The following is a 17925-nucleotide window of genomic DNA, read 5'->3' as shown; positions in this document are numbered from 1 at the left end:
GTCCAACCTCTCCTGCTCAAAGCAGAGTGGTTGGATTTTAATCTTACTTGTTTGATCTATTTAAATCAGTGTTGTTGCTGTGGCCAAGCAACCACTTGACAACTACACGGTCTTGACACATCTACTACAGCACTGAGTTACAGCGTAATAAGTTAATAAAATAAGTTACAGGGTAATACACATGAATATAATGATCCCAAGGTAGGTATTATCCTCTTTGGAGAAACCCTAAGTTGAAGAGAAGACATTGTATGCAAAATTATTCCACCTCTTCCCTTCCCATTCTGTCTAAAAGAACTCTTATCAAGTTAAAAAAAAATATATATACAAAAAGGGAGGAAAATGGAGAACACAATGAAGGAATTGGATCTGTTGTTCAGTAAATATGCTGTAACAGACTTCCCACTTTTGCCATTTAAACTAGCAAGAAGAAATAGGGCATCAACCTGTAGAAAAATGCCACGGACTTTAATAAAACTATACTTAGCCTTTGCTGTAATGTAAAATAATTTAAAAATGCCCCAACCCAAAACCACTGATTTCAAACCTCAGTTTGACCTACCTACTTAAGCAAGACTACTGTCCAAATGGGGAATCAGCACAGTCAAAGTAATTCAAATAGTAGTTCATATTGATTTTGTTGTTGTTGTTGCATCATTTAACCATATTACTCTAGACCTTGAAATAATTTGGTTCAGAATATCATCTGTCTGATGGAGATCTGTTTTATGGGTATTTACAAGAATTGTAAAATCATTCAACATATCTTTGTCTTCAATTGTCTGTCAATTCAAAATATTTTTGTCTTCACTATGACTGCAGATGCAGAGAATAACATGATTTCTTAACTTTAATGAGAAATAATAAAAAAAATCTGTTTTTATTAAAGTTACACCAGACAAACATAGCAATAACTCTAATTAATTTTGCATGTCTTGCCATTTTTGGATTTTCTGGAACTTTGCTACTTTAGGCTGATTATGTCCTGTTCTGTTATGCCTGATTGAGGTTACTGTTCTGAAGTAGATGCTCTGTTTCCCGCTTTCAGAATATTTTAATTTCAAAAAATCAGTCATATTGGGGAATCAAAAAAATTTGCAAGAAAATTCCATGCTACTACAATAGAAAAAAATTTTGCAATACGACAAAGTTCTTGAAGGTTGTTTGTTTGTTGCTTTTTTTTTAAAGCTATAGAAACACAGTGTTAAAACCCTACTTTGATATAATCTGTATTATTGGTGTATTCCTGTGGAAAACTTTTATTTTGCAACATAAATTGACATTCCTGTACACAAATGCTACTACCAGATTTCATGACTAGCATTTGCAACATTGTTTACTATTTCTTACTAATTCATAATTAATCTTCTCCTACCTTCTTTCTGTATGCACATTGTACCCAATTTGAGGACTTTTTTTCTGATATTGAATCCAGAAGTTAATCTGGAGATATTGGCCAGCATCTCATCTCATATATGCTGAAGATACATTCCAAAGGAAATGGAGATATTTTGTGGCAGCTTTTTGCCCTTTAACAGCAGTGAAATCCAGCAGATATTGCGTATTACTATCCCCAGCTGCATTGCCCATAATGCTACCAAGGCCATAGCTCACAGACACAAATGAAGACACTATATCCAAAGATCATAAGAATTAGATCTCTGTTTACATAACCACATGCCAGTTTTCCTGCCTTGGCCTCATTCAGTGAACATTTAAAAATATATGTAGAGACAAATGATGAATAAACTAGGGTTCTTTGGACCCACTACAATTAAATTTTTCCACAGCTACAATGGCATGTATCTGTAATACAACTGATGCTGGACAGGTGTAGCTGAAAGCACATATCCATCCTTAAGGGATACAATAGATGGAATGGGATGAACGAAGCTGAGATGAACGTTCATGATTTATTTAGTATGACTTTTTGTGACGTCCCATGGATAAGGCAGAGATTTTCTCACAGGAACCATTGCAAAGTGCACACACAGAATAGCATCCATCTTTCCCAGTGTTGTTTACTGTTCAGACTAAATGTGACGGAGGACAGGAACAAAATATAAGCAGACATTTCAAGAGAATAAAAAGATGTCGGAAAGACTGGATTGCTGCACATACAGACATTAACTGAATATTAGCTGAATAAGGGACCTGACTTCTGAGTGTTTGACCTCACAGCATTCTTATATAGCAGATTTTTTAATGGCATATAAGCAATTATTTTTAACTGATTGGATTCAAATTCTGCAAAAAGACATGCTACCGTATTACACCTGTATCTGCACATTTACCACTGGATTCAGTAAGGCTGCTTTTGAGTGCATGCATTTATCAACTCAAAGCTTTAAATATTAAGGGTCATTTTTCTTTCAGTACTGTATACAACTTAACTTCAAAGGAACCATAAAAAGTGTACCTCATCAGACTTTGACCCTAGCTACAGGCAACAGATTGTCTCTAGTATTTTTTGCTATTCATAGTCTTTGCTGGTGATCTGTTAGGAATGGACACAGCACTGCACAAAGATAACATCTTATTACATTTGAGTGTATTTACCAGCCATCTGTACCTAACGATATTGCTTTCTCTCCTCTCCACAGATGCACATTACTTATACTTCTAATCACACAGTCCTCTAATCTTCCCCTATAATGATTCTAACATACATTGTGACAAATTAATATAACTCTATAGGCTGCTTTTATAAACACTTTGTCTTGGAATAGACAATAAACACGTACATTAGTTCACTTCTCTACTGCTTCCTTTTCTCTGTTTATAAAGTGAACGTACTAATACTAACTTTTCACAGTATTTCCACACAGACCTTAAAAAAGGATTTGGGCATATACTATACACCGGGTAGTATCAGATGTCTCAGAATAACAGTCAGATATGAATGGAAATTCATCTAAATTAATCAAGTGAGAATGGCGTCTGTCTTAGATTTAGTCCACCTCTGCTGAGGACAGCTACACATTTTACGCAGTATATGTATTGGAAAAAAAATAATCTTCCCCTACTTCATATTTTTATCTGTGATGAACCTCTGAGTAATTTCTCAGTAATTTCTTTAAGAAATGAAGTATAAGTCTTTTTCTTTCAGAAATAAGTAGAAAAAAAAAGCTGCTTATACAACCGATGTTTTACACGACAGGTCTATGATCAGAACACCCTCTGCGATATGGACCAACCAGGCTGAATTTCCTATATCACAGAATCATAGAATCACAGAATTGCCTAGGTTGGAAGGGATGTTTCAGATCATCGAGTTCAACCATCAACCTAACGCTATCAAAAACCATCACTAAACCAAATCTCTAAGCACTATGTCTACCTGTCTTTTAAATACTTCCAGGGATGGTGACTCAACCACTTCCCTGGGCAGCCTGTTCCAATACTTAATAACCCTTTCAGTGTAAACATTTTTCCTAACATCCAGCCTAAACCTCCCCTTGTGCAACTTGAGGCCATTTCCTCTTGTCCTATCACTTGTTACTTGGGAGAAGAAATCGACCCCCACCTCGCTACAGCCTCCTTTCAGGTAGTGTAGAAAGCGATAAGGTCTCCCCTCAGCCTCCTTTTTTCCAGGCTAAACAACGCCAGTTCCCTCAGCCGCTCCTCATAAGATTTGTGCTCTAGACCCCTCACCAGCTTTATTGCTCTTCTCTGGACATGCTCCAGCACCTCAATGTCTTTCCTGTAGTGAGGGCCCCAAAACTGGACACAGTACTCGAGGTGGGGCCTCACTAGTGCCGAGTACAGGAGGATGATCACTTCCCTAGTCCTACTCACCACGCTGTTCCTGATACAGGCCAGGATGCTGTTGGCCTTCTTGGCCATCTGGACACACTGCTGGCTCATATTCAGCCAGCAGTCGACCAACATCCCCAGAAGAGATTAAAAATCGCTTTTCCCACTACAATAGTAAGAAAATTTCTCCTTAACTAACTGGCGACCCACAGGGAATGTAGAGTATATCCAGTGTGTCCAGCTCCCACTAGCAGGCAATAACAGTTAAGAGGATAAAAATGATAGAACCCAAAATAAAGGAGAGACAACAAGAGGAAACTTGGGGATGGGAATTAACTTTGTGAGAAAAGCCCTGTGTCCCAGGTATAAATTCAGTACAGTTCTCACAGGATGAGAGACAGCATCATCACACCAGATTGTAGAGGTCAGGCCTGTGCTATGTAAATGTGAAGATGCTGTGTTACTCGGTATGTTCCATGTTTTTTTCACCATTTCCAGGAATATCTAGGGATGTCCCAGTCTCATCATCAGCTCAGGGAAGTAAGGCTGGAGTTCTGTTATGATGGTCTGATCTCTGCACAAGTGCCTGTGAAAAAGTGACCCCTGTACAGAAAGAATATTAAGCTATCCTTAATACACACTTTCAGTGAGGAGGGATGTTGTCTCTTTCTTGTGAGGAAAAAGTATATCCTGAATTTCAATTCTTTATCCACGGACACCATGTGACTGAAATTAATAAATCCTTGGATTAAAAAACAAAACCAAATCCAAAACCTCCCACTTGGAATGACATACAAAATTACAGTACATAGTTTAACTTTTAGGTTGCCCTGTGCAGAGTCAGGAGTTGAACTCGGTGATCCTCGTGGGTCCCTTCCAACTCAGGATATTCTATGATTCTTATATTGCTAAAAATGCAAGGTCAACCATAAAAAGCAGAAAAATACGAACATGCATGAACTAAGATAATCTGTGGAACATGAATTTGTTCCCCTTTTGTAGGGATTAATTAAATTATCTTTTTCTGCCATAGAACTTTTGCCTCACTCCATGCACGGTACAGTCTGGTCTGTCCTACAGACAAGACAAAAATAAGCAATTAAAGAGCTGATGTCTGCCAAACTTGTCTATTTGGTACCAAATAGGAAGGTGCAAGGTACAATTCAGATAGAAAATTGCAGAAAGGAAATTCTATCAATGGTCTTATCACTTAGTTTTATAAACGATCAAGCCAAGGGCCATGAACTAAGCTTTTCACATGTGGTTGCTAATCTTGTTTCCATTTTGTGATGGGCCAATTTGAGATAATGGCGGTTAATGATATTCATACATCTTAGGTACAATTCAAAGGTCCAATGTGGAGCCAGAATTCCATCTGTAGTCATTTGAGACAGGAAGGAAATTCAGAGCCGTTCTGACCATGTAAGGTGGACATACAAATTGACAGTATGAATAACTAGCCTAAAGACTACTCTGTAGGTGTGCACAATACTTGCAACAGAATGTGAAAAAAATGGGAGGCATAATGGGAAGATATAAGTAAGTGGTACAAAAATGTTAAATACACTTAAAAAATCAGATTCAAGGCAGGTCAAGCTAGAAACTCAAAACAGCGGACGCTAAACAATCTGGCATTTGGGATTTTCTGTGCCTCGGTTCCTCATCTGTACAGCAGGAATAATAATATCTCCACCTCACAGAAACATTACGAAGATCAATTCATTAATGTTTATGAAGTTTTCAAAACTACAGTGGTGAGCACTCCTGTTGCGAAAGTCCATGGGGAACTTAATATTCAGGTATGCTCTGAGTTCTAAGTATACAAAGAAATATTGGAGTGCTTTCTATTGAGCAAACACTATTCGTTTTACTAAATTAGACCTATAGAATAAAAATGGGATCTCATAATTAAAGGTTGTATGCGCAAGCAAACTTAAGAAATTTGGAACTTTGTTTTGCACCCTTAAAAGTCTTAAAATGGTTTTGAAGCTATAATGGCATATGTTGGCCATGAAGGGTCTGCATTAATGCATTTAGGATTAATATTTGATTAACAATATAGTGATGCAAAAAAGAGGTATTTGCAAAAAACAAAACAAGTGAGTCCAGTTGTACTACTATAGGTAGCTCAAAATCCCCAAAGTTCTTTAAAAAAGAAGCTTTTAATGTGCTATGCTCTTTACCACTGATTAATCCTATTTCTAATGAATACAAACATTTTAAAAATACATTATGTTCATCACACATTTCATAAAATTATCATCATCTAATTACAGAAGTGTCATTTATGACACGGTAGTTTTAAACAGAATAGGGTTTTGAACGTTAGTTCCAAACTCTGATATATAGGAAAAAACCTTCCCAACATTATCTTATTTACCATTTAAGTATCGCATGAAATCTGAGCACTTACAAATACGTGTTAATATTTATTTTAAAATCGGGTTTCTCTGAAATCTAGCACTTCACACACTATTTCCACCCACCCCCCCCCCGCGAATGACCTTACTAAGGAAACAACACAGCTTAACCAAACAGCTCAAGCTAACTAAAACAATATGGATAGCTTGTAACAAAAAATATTTTTTTTATTCTTCATAAGCAAAAATAGAACTATTTGCTACTGCAGAATCATTCTTAAACTGCCGTTCCAAAATTCATCTTCTGTTATCCTTGAACTGTAGCATCATGTTGCATTTGCAGTTAGCGTACCTACTTGACTGCCATCAGAGGAACTAAATGTTCATCTTCATAGGTTGACAAAATAAAATTTTACCATGTATAAACTCTGGGAATTAAAATTCATGACCACCTCATAGGAAATCCAGATAATGAAGGTATTCAAATTGCCTACTGATAGGATGTATCTTGAGGATCTGGTTTTGTCTGATAAGTAGGGTTAGAAAGGCACAACTGTAATCGGCCATGGGCTTCCATACCAGTTTCAACAAAAACCTAAAACTATTGTGGCCTCCATGGGTTTTGTATAAAAACTGGGTAATGTGCATACAGAAACTATGACTATACTATCAATATGAATAATACAGCAAGATTCAAAGGGACATTTACTAGATAGCAAGACTACCCAGTAATAACACTGAAGACTGGAGAGAATACACATCTCATGCTTCGGGGTTTAAAAGCAGTCCATAACTACCTGCATTTGGGGAATAATTCTGCGAGAAGATGAATTTGGTGGTTCTTGAACCTTTTCTAGGGTATCAAGTTGCTGCCTACAGCTAAAGAAAAATTCCAGACTAGATTAATCGTACCTCTAGGAAAGTACAACTGTTACTATGCTCTTAAGTGAGGTCTTTGATTTCAGACATTTTCTGCATAAATTTATTAACATCATGATCTACAAATTCAACCCTATGATTGCTCTTCAAGGAAAGCTCAAGTAGTTCTCTGTCGGAGGCTTCTTTTCATGAAGAATATGCACTCTACGTTCAAAAAATTTACATCTTCATTCTTACTCAGTTTTTCCCAACTGCATCATCCCCTAACAATCAATGTTCTGCAAACGTAATAAAATCACTGTTTTCTCCTTTTATGTTCTTTCTGCTACAAGTTCTAATTAAATGATTTACAACATCCTAACTGTGATCATCTCACTTCCTATATTAATAGGACATCTCTCCCAAGTGCTGTATTTTAGTTTCTATATGCTATGGACAAATACAGTTGAGCCTAAAAAATCCTTGTCAGAAAAAAAACATATATACAGAGGGAAAATATAAAGGAGCAAAATCAAGGAAACTAGGTCTATCCCTATTAAAATTAATATAAACTTCACTAACATATTCTACTAGATCCTGCCTAGTTTTTGGCACGGTGTTGTTATCTATCTCACACATTCAACTCGATTAATGTGAACTGTAATTGATATTTTCATGATTTCCGCTCGGATACCCAAATCCCAGGAGCAGCCCTAGATGTAACATAAACTATACCTCAATTTCCTGTTGTCACAAAATACAGTTCTGACAAAATTTCACATTACATGAATACTTTGAAAATGGTGCCACTGATTCATTAGTACAGCTACCAACATATAAATTTATCATGCTTTAAAAAGGCCGTAGCTATTTCATATGTAATAGTTTCAAGAGCATTTCATTTTTAGTCTTTCAATACAGGAGATTACATTAATGATTTAAATATAAATGCCAAAAGTAACTCATTACGAACATCTCAGTGTAAAATGAAACATTCAATTTACTTCTATTAAGTTCTAATCTATACCTCAAAAAGACACTGTGGTAATAAGCATCCTAAAAATGTCACAAAATGGAGAGACAACTTTCAGGTGTGTTACTAATGAAATCAGGTGTGTTACCAATAAAAACTATGTTCTGGTAGAGGACTGGATCTGTGTTTCTAGTCAAGCAGACCTTCCACAAACTTCAGAAAGGCAATTTATTTAAATAAAACCTGCAGGGTAAGGGCCTTTAATTCTTAAGTATGAGTCAGCTTTTATGCTTCATATCTAAATGAAGATTTTATAATCAGCAAAGAAAGGAAAATCACTTTGGGGGTGCTACTTAAGACTGTGAGCCCACCTGCCTTGAACCTGCAGATCATAACAAAACAAATCTGCCATTAGCTTTACTCAGTTCTGCGTGCAGCAGGATCACAGACCATGGATCCTTAAATATGCAGCCTATAGAACTTATGTAACTTAACATGAAAATAGACAGTTGAAATACCTGAAGTTCTACACAACAAAAGCTTGGGGAACATAAAGCTTGGATGTTATGTGTCTTGCTGTATTTTTAATTGAATTCAAATTGATTGAGGTACAAATTATGGCTCGGATCCTGCACCCTGAAGCACGCAGGATGAAAGCTGCGCCTGCGTGAAGTCCCACTGCCTTCGGTACACTTGCATAGTACATAACGCAGGGTTGGAGCCTGGGGGATTTTGTTGGTTCACTCAAACATGCTTGTAATGTTACTAAACTGTAACATAGCTGATTAAGTAGAGCTTGTTGAATAAACACTGCAGTGTTTTATGAGCACATAATAACCGAGTATTTTGGAGGTTTGCTTTTAGCATACTTTTGTGTCTTGAAAAAAGGAAGCTGGTGTTTTGTATACTATAGGGTAGACTTCTGCAGTACCGTGCATTGATAAGCAAGTGCTGCTGCAAGCAACCAAAAGCCTTCCTATACAACTATTTACTTTGTTGAGAACATTTTACCCTGAGAACTAAGACAGGCAGATATCGCCTACTAAAATCTTCTCAAAATGACATATTTCTATACACCAAGTAGATCTATTTCCAAGTAGATCTATCAGATATATTTCCAAGTAGATCTATCAGAACATAACACCATCTTCAAGTAATATCAAGCCAAAGAAGGGAAATAACGGAGATTAAGCAGAAAATAAATATCTTTTCATCTTATGTTGACGATTTTTGCAAATACACCATACAAAATAAAAATATTTCATACCAAATACAGATCTTCGGCCCTATCAAATGACTTAAACTTGAAGAACCATGTTAAGTTTTAGCTTTACTTAGAAGTCTCTGAATGTCAGACCTGCTAATGATATGTTAATGCATCTTGGTTATTTGCATTACCTTTTTACTGAAGTGACAAAAATGGGAAATCGCTGTACTGAGTTTCACAAAATGCTAAATTACTGTGTACATAAGCAAAAGGAGTCGAATTCAACCCTGGGAAACAGGTATGATTCTAATATACTATTCACTGACACACTATTAAACTACAGAATAATTTGACTCAAAAGGCCTTAACCTGTTTTGGTTCAGGATGGCAAAGGACTGTAAAACCTCCAGAAATTAGAATTATGTAGAACCTACTCCAAAGGTCTCTGACTCTTCAAGTCATGGGGGTTCATGCTTCTTCCCCTGAACTCTATTTAAAGAGATTTGTCACTAGCTGTAGCTGAAAACCAAATAGAATTAGATTCGTGGTATCTGAGATCAGGAAAGCTGTGTGTTTCCCAAGCACAAGATCTGTACACAAACTGTCTTACAGGTTTGTCTTGTTTGTTTATATTTCTTCCTTCTTCCCAAAACACAAAAAGAAATGACAATATGCTGGAGTTGGCCATAACATAAATTTCAAATCAATTGGTATCTGGTTAATAAAAGGAAAGTATACTTAATAGATGAAGTTCATTTACTCTTAATAATGTAAATTGCACTAATTTAAAATTCTGGGTTCAAAGCTTCTAAACAAAACAAATAAGCAAACAAAACTTCTAGAAAAGGCAAGAGAATTAACATCAAAGTTAAAGATAACAGCAGAGGATCATAATATAATCTCTCCTTTAATTTTTGGTCTTCATTACAAAAATATTCCAGGGTTGGTTAGAAGTACCAAATAGTTTGTACTGATTTTACTTGTGCATTTAAGAACACCACTGAAAGCTTTGTTGCAGAAAACAGATACAAAACATAAAACACACAGCGTTATCTTATGCTTTCTACTCAAAGAAAATTCCCACTTAAGGACCTAACCAATACATAAAAACCAATGCCAAACAAATTTGGCAACTTTTGCTATTTATGGTGTCCCACTAAGTTTACTGTCATATAATCATCATCTTCAGTACTAACGCTAAGAAAACACCCAGTATCTACACCCAATCCCTCACAAATAATTGAAGTGCTAGGTTCAGTAGTCACTGCACTGTCCTTTAGTTCTAGACTGTGCCTTTTTCTTAAAAAAAGAGAGGGAAAGGAAGAGAGGATGAGAAGAGTGAGGAAGGGAAGTAGATGTATACAATTTTGAATTTCTAATAACTTGTTAATGTTACCTGTGCTAGCACCAATTGCTTTCCTTTCCTGCCCACAATCCTGTTACTAGTTTGGGGTCGAAGCATGAATTTAGGATTTGGCCCTGAATGCTGAAATCAAGATTTTAATGAATTTACTGACCACCCCAACTCTGCAGCAGGAAGAAAAAAACATCAACGAGATCCCTGTCTTTTCATTCCAAAGTCCTTATACAACCACTGCAGCTCTCAAGTAAAAGGCTTATTGGTATCATATTACTGCCCCCCCCGACACAACATAGCTTTCATTAATTCCATAGTAAAAAAAATATAATATTACAGCCCTTACCTTACAAATTTGAAAATAATCTGAAGTGAGCGTCTCCTGGATCTCATCTCTGGGTGTCCCTGCAGCTCCTGCAGTCCCTCCGGGGTGCACGGAGCCACCACCAGCCCCGCTTCCACCACCACTGCCACCACCACTGCTTCCACCAGGGGATGAGGCAGTTAAACCATCCAAAACTTTGCGAAAATTAAATTTCTTCATTTTGGAAAAATCTTTCGGAAGATTTGGGGGGGGAGAAAGGATGTGTCGTAACACATTCAGCTACATGTAGCGAAAGAAAAAGTCTTTAATGGTCCTCTGAGTGAGGCAGCACTTTAGTCCCTTGTACCAAACAGAATGTCAGTATTAGGTGTAATTGATTGAAAAATACAAAGGCTTCATTTTGTCAGATGTGAAAGCTACCTGGAAAGGTCCTTTTGAAAAAGAAATTAAAAAAAAAATAAATAAAAAATCCACAAGCGGCAGAACTAAGATTTACGTTCAAACAAGGAACAATGGAACAACCGCCATCTGGTTCTCTCACAAAATCCACATTTAGCAGTGGTTAAAACTGAAAAGTAAATAAAAAATTCACGCCGGCATCCAAAACAGCGGGCTCCATCTCTCTACCTTCCCTGCCTACGATTTGCCTTCGGCGCTTGACTATTTTTAACGAAACGACAACAATTCGGCTACGTTCAACTGCCCCTTCCCCTCAAAAAAAAAAAGCCCCTTTTCAGTCAGGGGCTCAACCTCTGCAGCCCAGGGGGTTCGAGAGGAGCCCGATTCCCGCTCCCCCCGCCGCCTCTCTCCTCACCGCTCCGGCTGCCGGCTACCCGCCCACCCCACCGGCTGCCGCCGGCCCCTGACCCCCCCCTCCCCGCCTCGGGCTCCCGGACGGATGGGAGCCCCTCACTTTCCTCACTCCCCCCTCAGGACCGAGCGACGGTTAACGAGCGACCCTCCCTCAGCCAGACCCGGTCGTCCCCGGGCCCTCGCTGAGGTGACGGACAACCCCCCCCCTCCAACTTCCTCAGCCCTCCCGCCCGTCCCGGTCACCGAGCCTGTGCCGTCGCCGTACCCCCGGGACCGCTCCGGGGGGACGGGACTCCCTTGGCTCCGGGGGGTTAAGCGGGGGGGCGACGCGCCCGGCGCGGCCGATCGCTCTGAGGCGACGGTTCCTTAACTGTCTCCCCGCCCCGGGGGCGCCTGTGCCTGGCGCGGAGGGGAGCGGGGCAGGGGAGCGGAGGGTGACAGCGGCGACGGCGGCGGCGGCTGCTGCGCTCCCAGCCGGCTGCGGCGGCTCCCGCCCGCCCGCTCGCAGCCGTTCTCCGAGGTACTGAAACCAGCGGCGGCGGCAGCGACTCCAACGGCTCCGCCTCCTCCGCCTTCCTCCGCCTTCCTCCTCCTCCTCCTCCTCCTCCTCCTCCTCCCTCACGCCCTGCCCCGCCCGCCGCACCAGCTCCACCGGGGGGAGTGTGGGGGAAGCGGGAAGGAGGCGGGGCGGGGAAAAGGGTGATGATTGACGGCAGCGGCAGCCTTCCGATTGGTTGTTGAGGGCGGGTTGGGTGGAGGTGAGTGGCGGAGAGGGACGGAGGGTGGGGACTGCTCCTCCAAGGCGGAGCCCTCAGGCCGCCGCTTGCTACAGTAGGGGCGGCATGGCTGAGTGCCGCCGTTGGACCCCGGCAACCTGATTGGGGCGCCGCGGCGACGGGCGCTCGCTCCCACCAATGGGAAAAGGCCGCACCGCTGTGTGAGACGCCTTCCCTCCGCCCCGCCCCCCGGGCTCCGGGGGCGGGGCCGGTTTCGCGGCGGGGGGCGGGGCCGTAGCCCCCGCGCGCTGGCCACGCCCCACTGCGGCGGGGTGCGCGCGCTGCGGCCGCTCTGAGGGGCGAGGGCGCCCCGCGGCGGAGGCAGGGGGGGCAGCCGCGGCCGGGGGCGCGGAGATGAAGGGGACAGGACCCGCTTGGGTTGGTGTGTGAGTGGAGAGAGACGAAGTTTGTTTCTCAGCGTCAGGCCCAACAAACACGAAATGTCCGGGGAGGTGGCAGCGCCGGCGGTGACAGGGTGAGGCCCTGCGCAAGGGCCCTGAGCCTGCGTTTCCACAGCGGCCTGTGTGGGTCGGTGTCCAGCCCATCTACCGATACCGCCTGGCACCTCACAAATCGCTGAGGGGAATAAAGTAACCCACAGTTGCCTTCCCAGGCCTGTGGTTCTCCGAGGCTTGCCCCGAAGTCGTGGGAGCAGGCGACGTGGGATGGCGTCTCCGGCCTCTGGAGTTAGCAATGTGGCAGGAGAAGCGTTTACATTGTACACCAGGCTCTATAAAAAGGTTATCCAGGTCAGAAACGAATGAGGTAGCTATTAAAGTGACTCATGGCACAGCGCTGTCAACATAGTTGGAAGCTTGGAAATGACTAAAACCGTGTAAAGAACAAACTTGTTCTGTGCGGTGCTAAATATATAGCACCTCTTCTTGTATAATAAAACCATAGAAGCAATGCACATCGGTCACCTCATTTTGCAGCTTCTTCAGGAGCACTTAGTACAGTTCTGATACCAGCTCTAATACCTAAACAGTTTTTTGTAAATCCTACAGTTCTGTGAATCAAGTTAATATGTGTTTATTTCAGCTTCTTACACTGAGCTCCATAAGTTTTTTCCCCCTTCATCTAATCCCTGTGTGTTCACAGGTACTCCCTATTTGAACAATAAAAAGACCGTGAAATTCAAAGAGTAACTGTAGCTTCACTTATGTCCTCATGAAAAATAAAGGATACATTGCTGATGAAACTGGAAAGGTTGATAGGTTTCTGTAGCCAGAAAGAAAGGAACAGAACTTTGTATGGGAAACAAAATTTATGAGGACTATGGCTAAGAGACAAATGAAAAAGAGGATGGAACTGAGTAAGCAAATCTGTAAAGATGTAAGTGCAGAGTTTTGGAGAATAAGGAAAAGTAAAAACTCAACTGAAGCTATTTGAAGAATGACATGTCCTAGTGATATTATGTTCACCATAGGCAGCGCAAGTGAAAAAAAAGGCAAGCTAACAAAACCCAAAAGAAAGATAACAATATGAATTGTGAATAGGAAAGGGAAAGATAAGGTTAAAAATGAAATAACTAGGATGATGAAAATGTCATGGACAGACGTGCAAAAAAGAGAATAGACTGGCAGTCAGGAGGTGTTAGGGAGAAAATCTGGTAATGTAATGGTGACATAGTTCTAGGGAGGACAGAGGTAAGATGGTTAGTTTTAAGTAAAGAAAAGGAAGGACCAAAATTAGAAGAATGTTAAAAAGCATTTGGAAGTGGAATTAGATGCATACATTTTTGGAATATCAGCAACATTTGTCTTGCAGAGAATCAGTACGAAGAGCTGGATATTGATGATTAGATGAGAGTATCCGAAAGGGCAAGGATCCTCACGCTGCCAACGTCCTGTTAGGAAAACAGACTTGTAGAAAAAAAAAACCAAAACAACCACAACAAAACCAGATACTGCCTAACAAAACATTGAGGAGTCCTGCTTAAAACCACCAACGGAGAAAAATGCTGTGGTTCGCTACTTGTGATTGTAAGGGATATAGGTCCCTTTTGAAAATTTTGCTCCAAGCTGGACACAAATCCAGAAGCAGAGACAGAGCAATGGACATGAGAGTTGTGGGGTGGTGCAGAGGGAGACAGGACAGTGTAGGACATAGGAAAACTCAATAATAGTGATGACGTGCACAGAAAGGTGTCCCATTGAACGATCTAGCTGGTGAGGAGTTTTGTTGTAACAGAAAAACAAAAACACAAGAAAAAAAAAAGAAAAAGGAACAATTTGTTTTTGACACAGACATCCGCTTTTGTTTAGTGGAGGAAAAAACAGTAGATAAATGAGGCATTCAGTTGGTGGTTTGCACTGTGTTTAGATGGTATCGATGTTTTGTAGCACACTTCTGAGGTTGCATAGTTTTGACACCAAGAGTTTTAATAATCGGTTTGTAAAATGATGAAAATGTGGAAAGATTTTAGATGTTAAATTGATATATAACAAATGTAAGAAGACATTCCCCATTGTGGAATATATGTATCTGAATCTGTATTTTAGACAGTAAGGGGAGACAGTGTTTTCTTCTGGATAGTATCTTTTACGTTTATCAGTCATCTTGTTCGGCAAGGTCAAACGGAAACCAAATGTTACAAGGATAACAGTTTGCTTGTGAGATTTTGCTGAGAAAGAGCATCTTTAACAGTCTACACTATCAAAATTAGTATGAATTCTCATTTTGATTTTTGCTTAGGTAAGCTTGTAACTACATGTAGCAATATTAAAAGATTGGTCAGAATCAAACCTAGCAAAGACTAATATTAACTCAGCATTATGTCATCTCAGTCCAATTCAAGAGCTAACCAAGCAAATGGAGAATGAGGAAAGATGTGCTTAGATCAGCTGACCAGAAAGTGATAGTAGTAGAGGTTGTATATGCTTTATATATGACCGATCATTAACGTTCTGGTCAGTTCTTTTGGGGGTATTTTTGCTTACCTCATCTGGCTTTCTTGTTTTATTTTTTTGATCACAAATTCTGCTTCAGCCAATGGGCTAGAATTTCCTGACTTTGTAAAGCTGCAAACATATTTTAATCTCAGGTTTATATTGGTGCTAGTTTAAATAAAGACGTGTAGAAGTCTGCAGTAAGCCATCTTTGCCTTTTAAAGATCATTCTCAGGTGGTTTCTGGTTTCACAGTTTACACTTTTTAAACGATTCATAATACTCCTTTTGATAACACATGAATTAGTAGCCAAAATCAATGACCCTTGAGAGAAATCATTTTACGCGCATCAGCAGCTGACTAGACCACAGTCTTGCAACTACACCCTGCAAGAGAACTTCTGTGCTTGCGCAGAACTGAAGAGAAAAGACGTAATCAAATACCAGAAACTCATTTATGCCAATGCAGGCAAAACTGTGACTTTCCGTAGCTGTCTATTCCTCATTAGACTTCGGGACATTTGCCAATATTATCCATGTTTCTGTGTAATTCCAGAACATCAAATGGCAGCAAGCATAGTGTTCCTGCCTGCAGAGCCCCACTAAAAATATCCCCAGTCAGTGCTGAGTATCTGGTTAGAACAGCTTGCTGAACTCTATCAATTAGCCAGATCTTAATCTATTTAATGTGTTTTATTAAGGCTATATAATGCTAATGTTTTAATCAAAATGTCAAGCAGTACTAAATCAAATTCATTAGGAAGGTCCAAGTCTATCACATCCATGTGGTTACCTTGATCAAACAAACCTGTAATCTCATCAAAAAGTGAAGTCAGGCCTGCTTGTCAAGACTTGTTTCCATAAAGCCATGTGGACTTGCTTTCATTATATTCCTACCCTTTAACTCCTTATTGATTGAATCACACATAGTGCGACTGCTTTAATTCACATAACATCACTGTTTTGTCTCGGATTACTGAAGATGCCCGGTCTATTATTACCTGGGTCATTCTGCTCGATTCCTGGAATAACGTGAGTTTTCCTTTGGCCCTTCGAATTTGTAGCTGCACAGAGAGCTGTCGAAAATCAACATTAGAAGGCTGGAAGTCTCCTACTATTTTAGGATCTTTGGATACTCAGGTGCCACAGAGGATGCTGATTGAAAAACAGCAGTGCCATTTTCATCCTTCATAGGTGTCAATGGATAGAAAAATAATTTCTCATCCTCATGTAATATTAATACATTATCCTTTTTTTTTTCTTCACAAGTACAGGATAGAAATATTTACCATAAAAATTAGATCTTTTATGCATGCTCGGGGACCAGATTTTTTAATGAAGAAGCTGCGACAAGGTGGGATATGTCTGTACAAAACTGAGAATATAATTTTGTAATAAGAACTCCATTTTCCATAATGGGCCAAGTACAGGTGTAAATTAGCCCATGGATAGAGTTATCTGTTACAGCTTGAGGTGATCAGTTCTCGCTGCTGTTGAAAGGGAAGGTCCTGTATCCACTTGAGCTCTTACATTTTTTGTACCTTCAGCAACAAATTAATTTGCTAGGAAAGTCAATAGTTTTCCTTTGGTTTAATGAGCTGGATTAGCTCTGTGCAGGGTCAGACAAGCACCAGAGCCAGTGCAAAGACAGGCAGAGCTACAGCCCTGCACAGGGCGATGAGGGTAGTCTCCAGTTTGTTAAGCTTAATTCAGCTCAGGCACGCCATGTAACTTCATCGTGATGGTGGCCTGTTGAGTTACATTCTGAATATATGCCCTACCCAGGGCGAGCTGCATTTCTCAGTAAAGAACTATCACAAGCCACCTAAACAGCAGTCGGGGACATAAAATTTTGACTAGTTTTTACAGACTGTCCTGTTGTGGTAGAGAAATGTATTTCTTGTAGAGGGTTCTCCCAAGGCTGCGGTGGGACTCGACTTAGATTTGGTTGCTCTGAAAGCAGGGGTCTTTTTCTAACACACTGTGGAGTACAGGCTGTAACAGAAGCCACAGAAAAATTAGAGCCTCAGTGATTATTATCAGCACAGCAGCTACGTGCTGTATCTTTACTATAGAAAATATGCAAAACTCTAGCATGTTTAATAGAGATAACGTGAGTTCTAGTCATGACAATGTGGGGCCTCGCCTGGGACACAAAACTGGTCTAAGAGGCTGGCGAAATACTATGGTAGTTAATATACGCCATGTAACACATCACCACAGATTTCTTATCAGCCTTTATTGTAGTTCTCAGGCTGAATTTTTGGTCTTCTCTCTGCAGCCAACTTGCGTTGTATTCCACGCACAGTTTTCTAGTTCTTCCTCTTAAGCCCTTTTCTTAAGACTTCATTTTATAGATCACTAGTTGTCACTTAGCTTAGCTACCTCTTTCCCCTCTTACTCCTTCAGTAAGGATTAGACAAAACTGTCTGGCTTTTCCAGGTCCTGCTGTGAGCCAGGCTATTTGAACTTCTAATGACCCAGGTTTGCAATTCAGCCTGTGCACATCCAATATATCTAAAGGTGTAATGGTTCATTAAAATATTTTTAGTAACTGGCGCAGACTGTCAGGAAGTAAAGTTGTTATTTTCTTACCCTGAAGTTTTAATT

At 40.3% G+C, this 17925-nt stretch overlaps 1 protein-coding gene across 15 annotated transcripts in view; it reads right to left on the bottom strand.

Moving 5' to 3' along the window:
- The window catches only part of STXBP5L (syntaxin binding protein 5L), a 207819-nt gene extending 195592 nt beyond the window's left edge, over positions 1 to 12227 (bottom strand). For 12 of the 15 annotated variants that reach the window (XM_063352203.1, XM_063352266.1, XM_063352293.1 and 9 more), the window contains exon 1: positions 10858 to 12227. In XM_063352203.1, the coding sequence (XP_063208273.1) occupies positions 10858 to 11055 (198 nt within the window). In that variant the 5' untranslated portion in view covers positions 11056 to 12227. The remainder of the gene's footprint in view (positions 1 to 10857) is intronic. The other 3 variants (XM_063352221.1, XM_063352212.1, XM_063352230.1) reach the window with 3 other exon arrangements.
- Between the last annotated feature and the right edge of the window lie 5698 nt (positions 12228 to 17925).

Source organism: Chroicocephalus ridibundus, chromosome 1 (assembly GCF_963924245.1).
Source record: "Chroicocephalus ridibundus chromosome 1, bChrRid1.1, whole genome shotgun sequence".
Taxonomy (NCBI): domain Eukaryota; kingdom Metazoa; phylum Chordata; class Aves; order Charadriiformes; family Laridae; genus Chroicocephalus; species Chroicocephalus ridibundus.
This window is presented reverse-complemented; position numbering and strand designations above follow the sequence as displayed.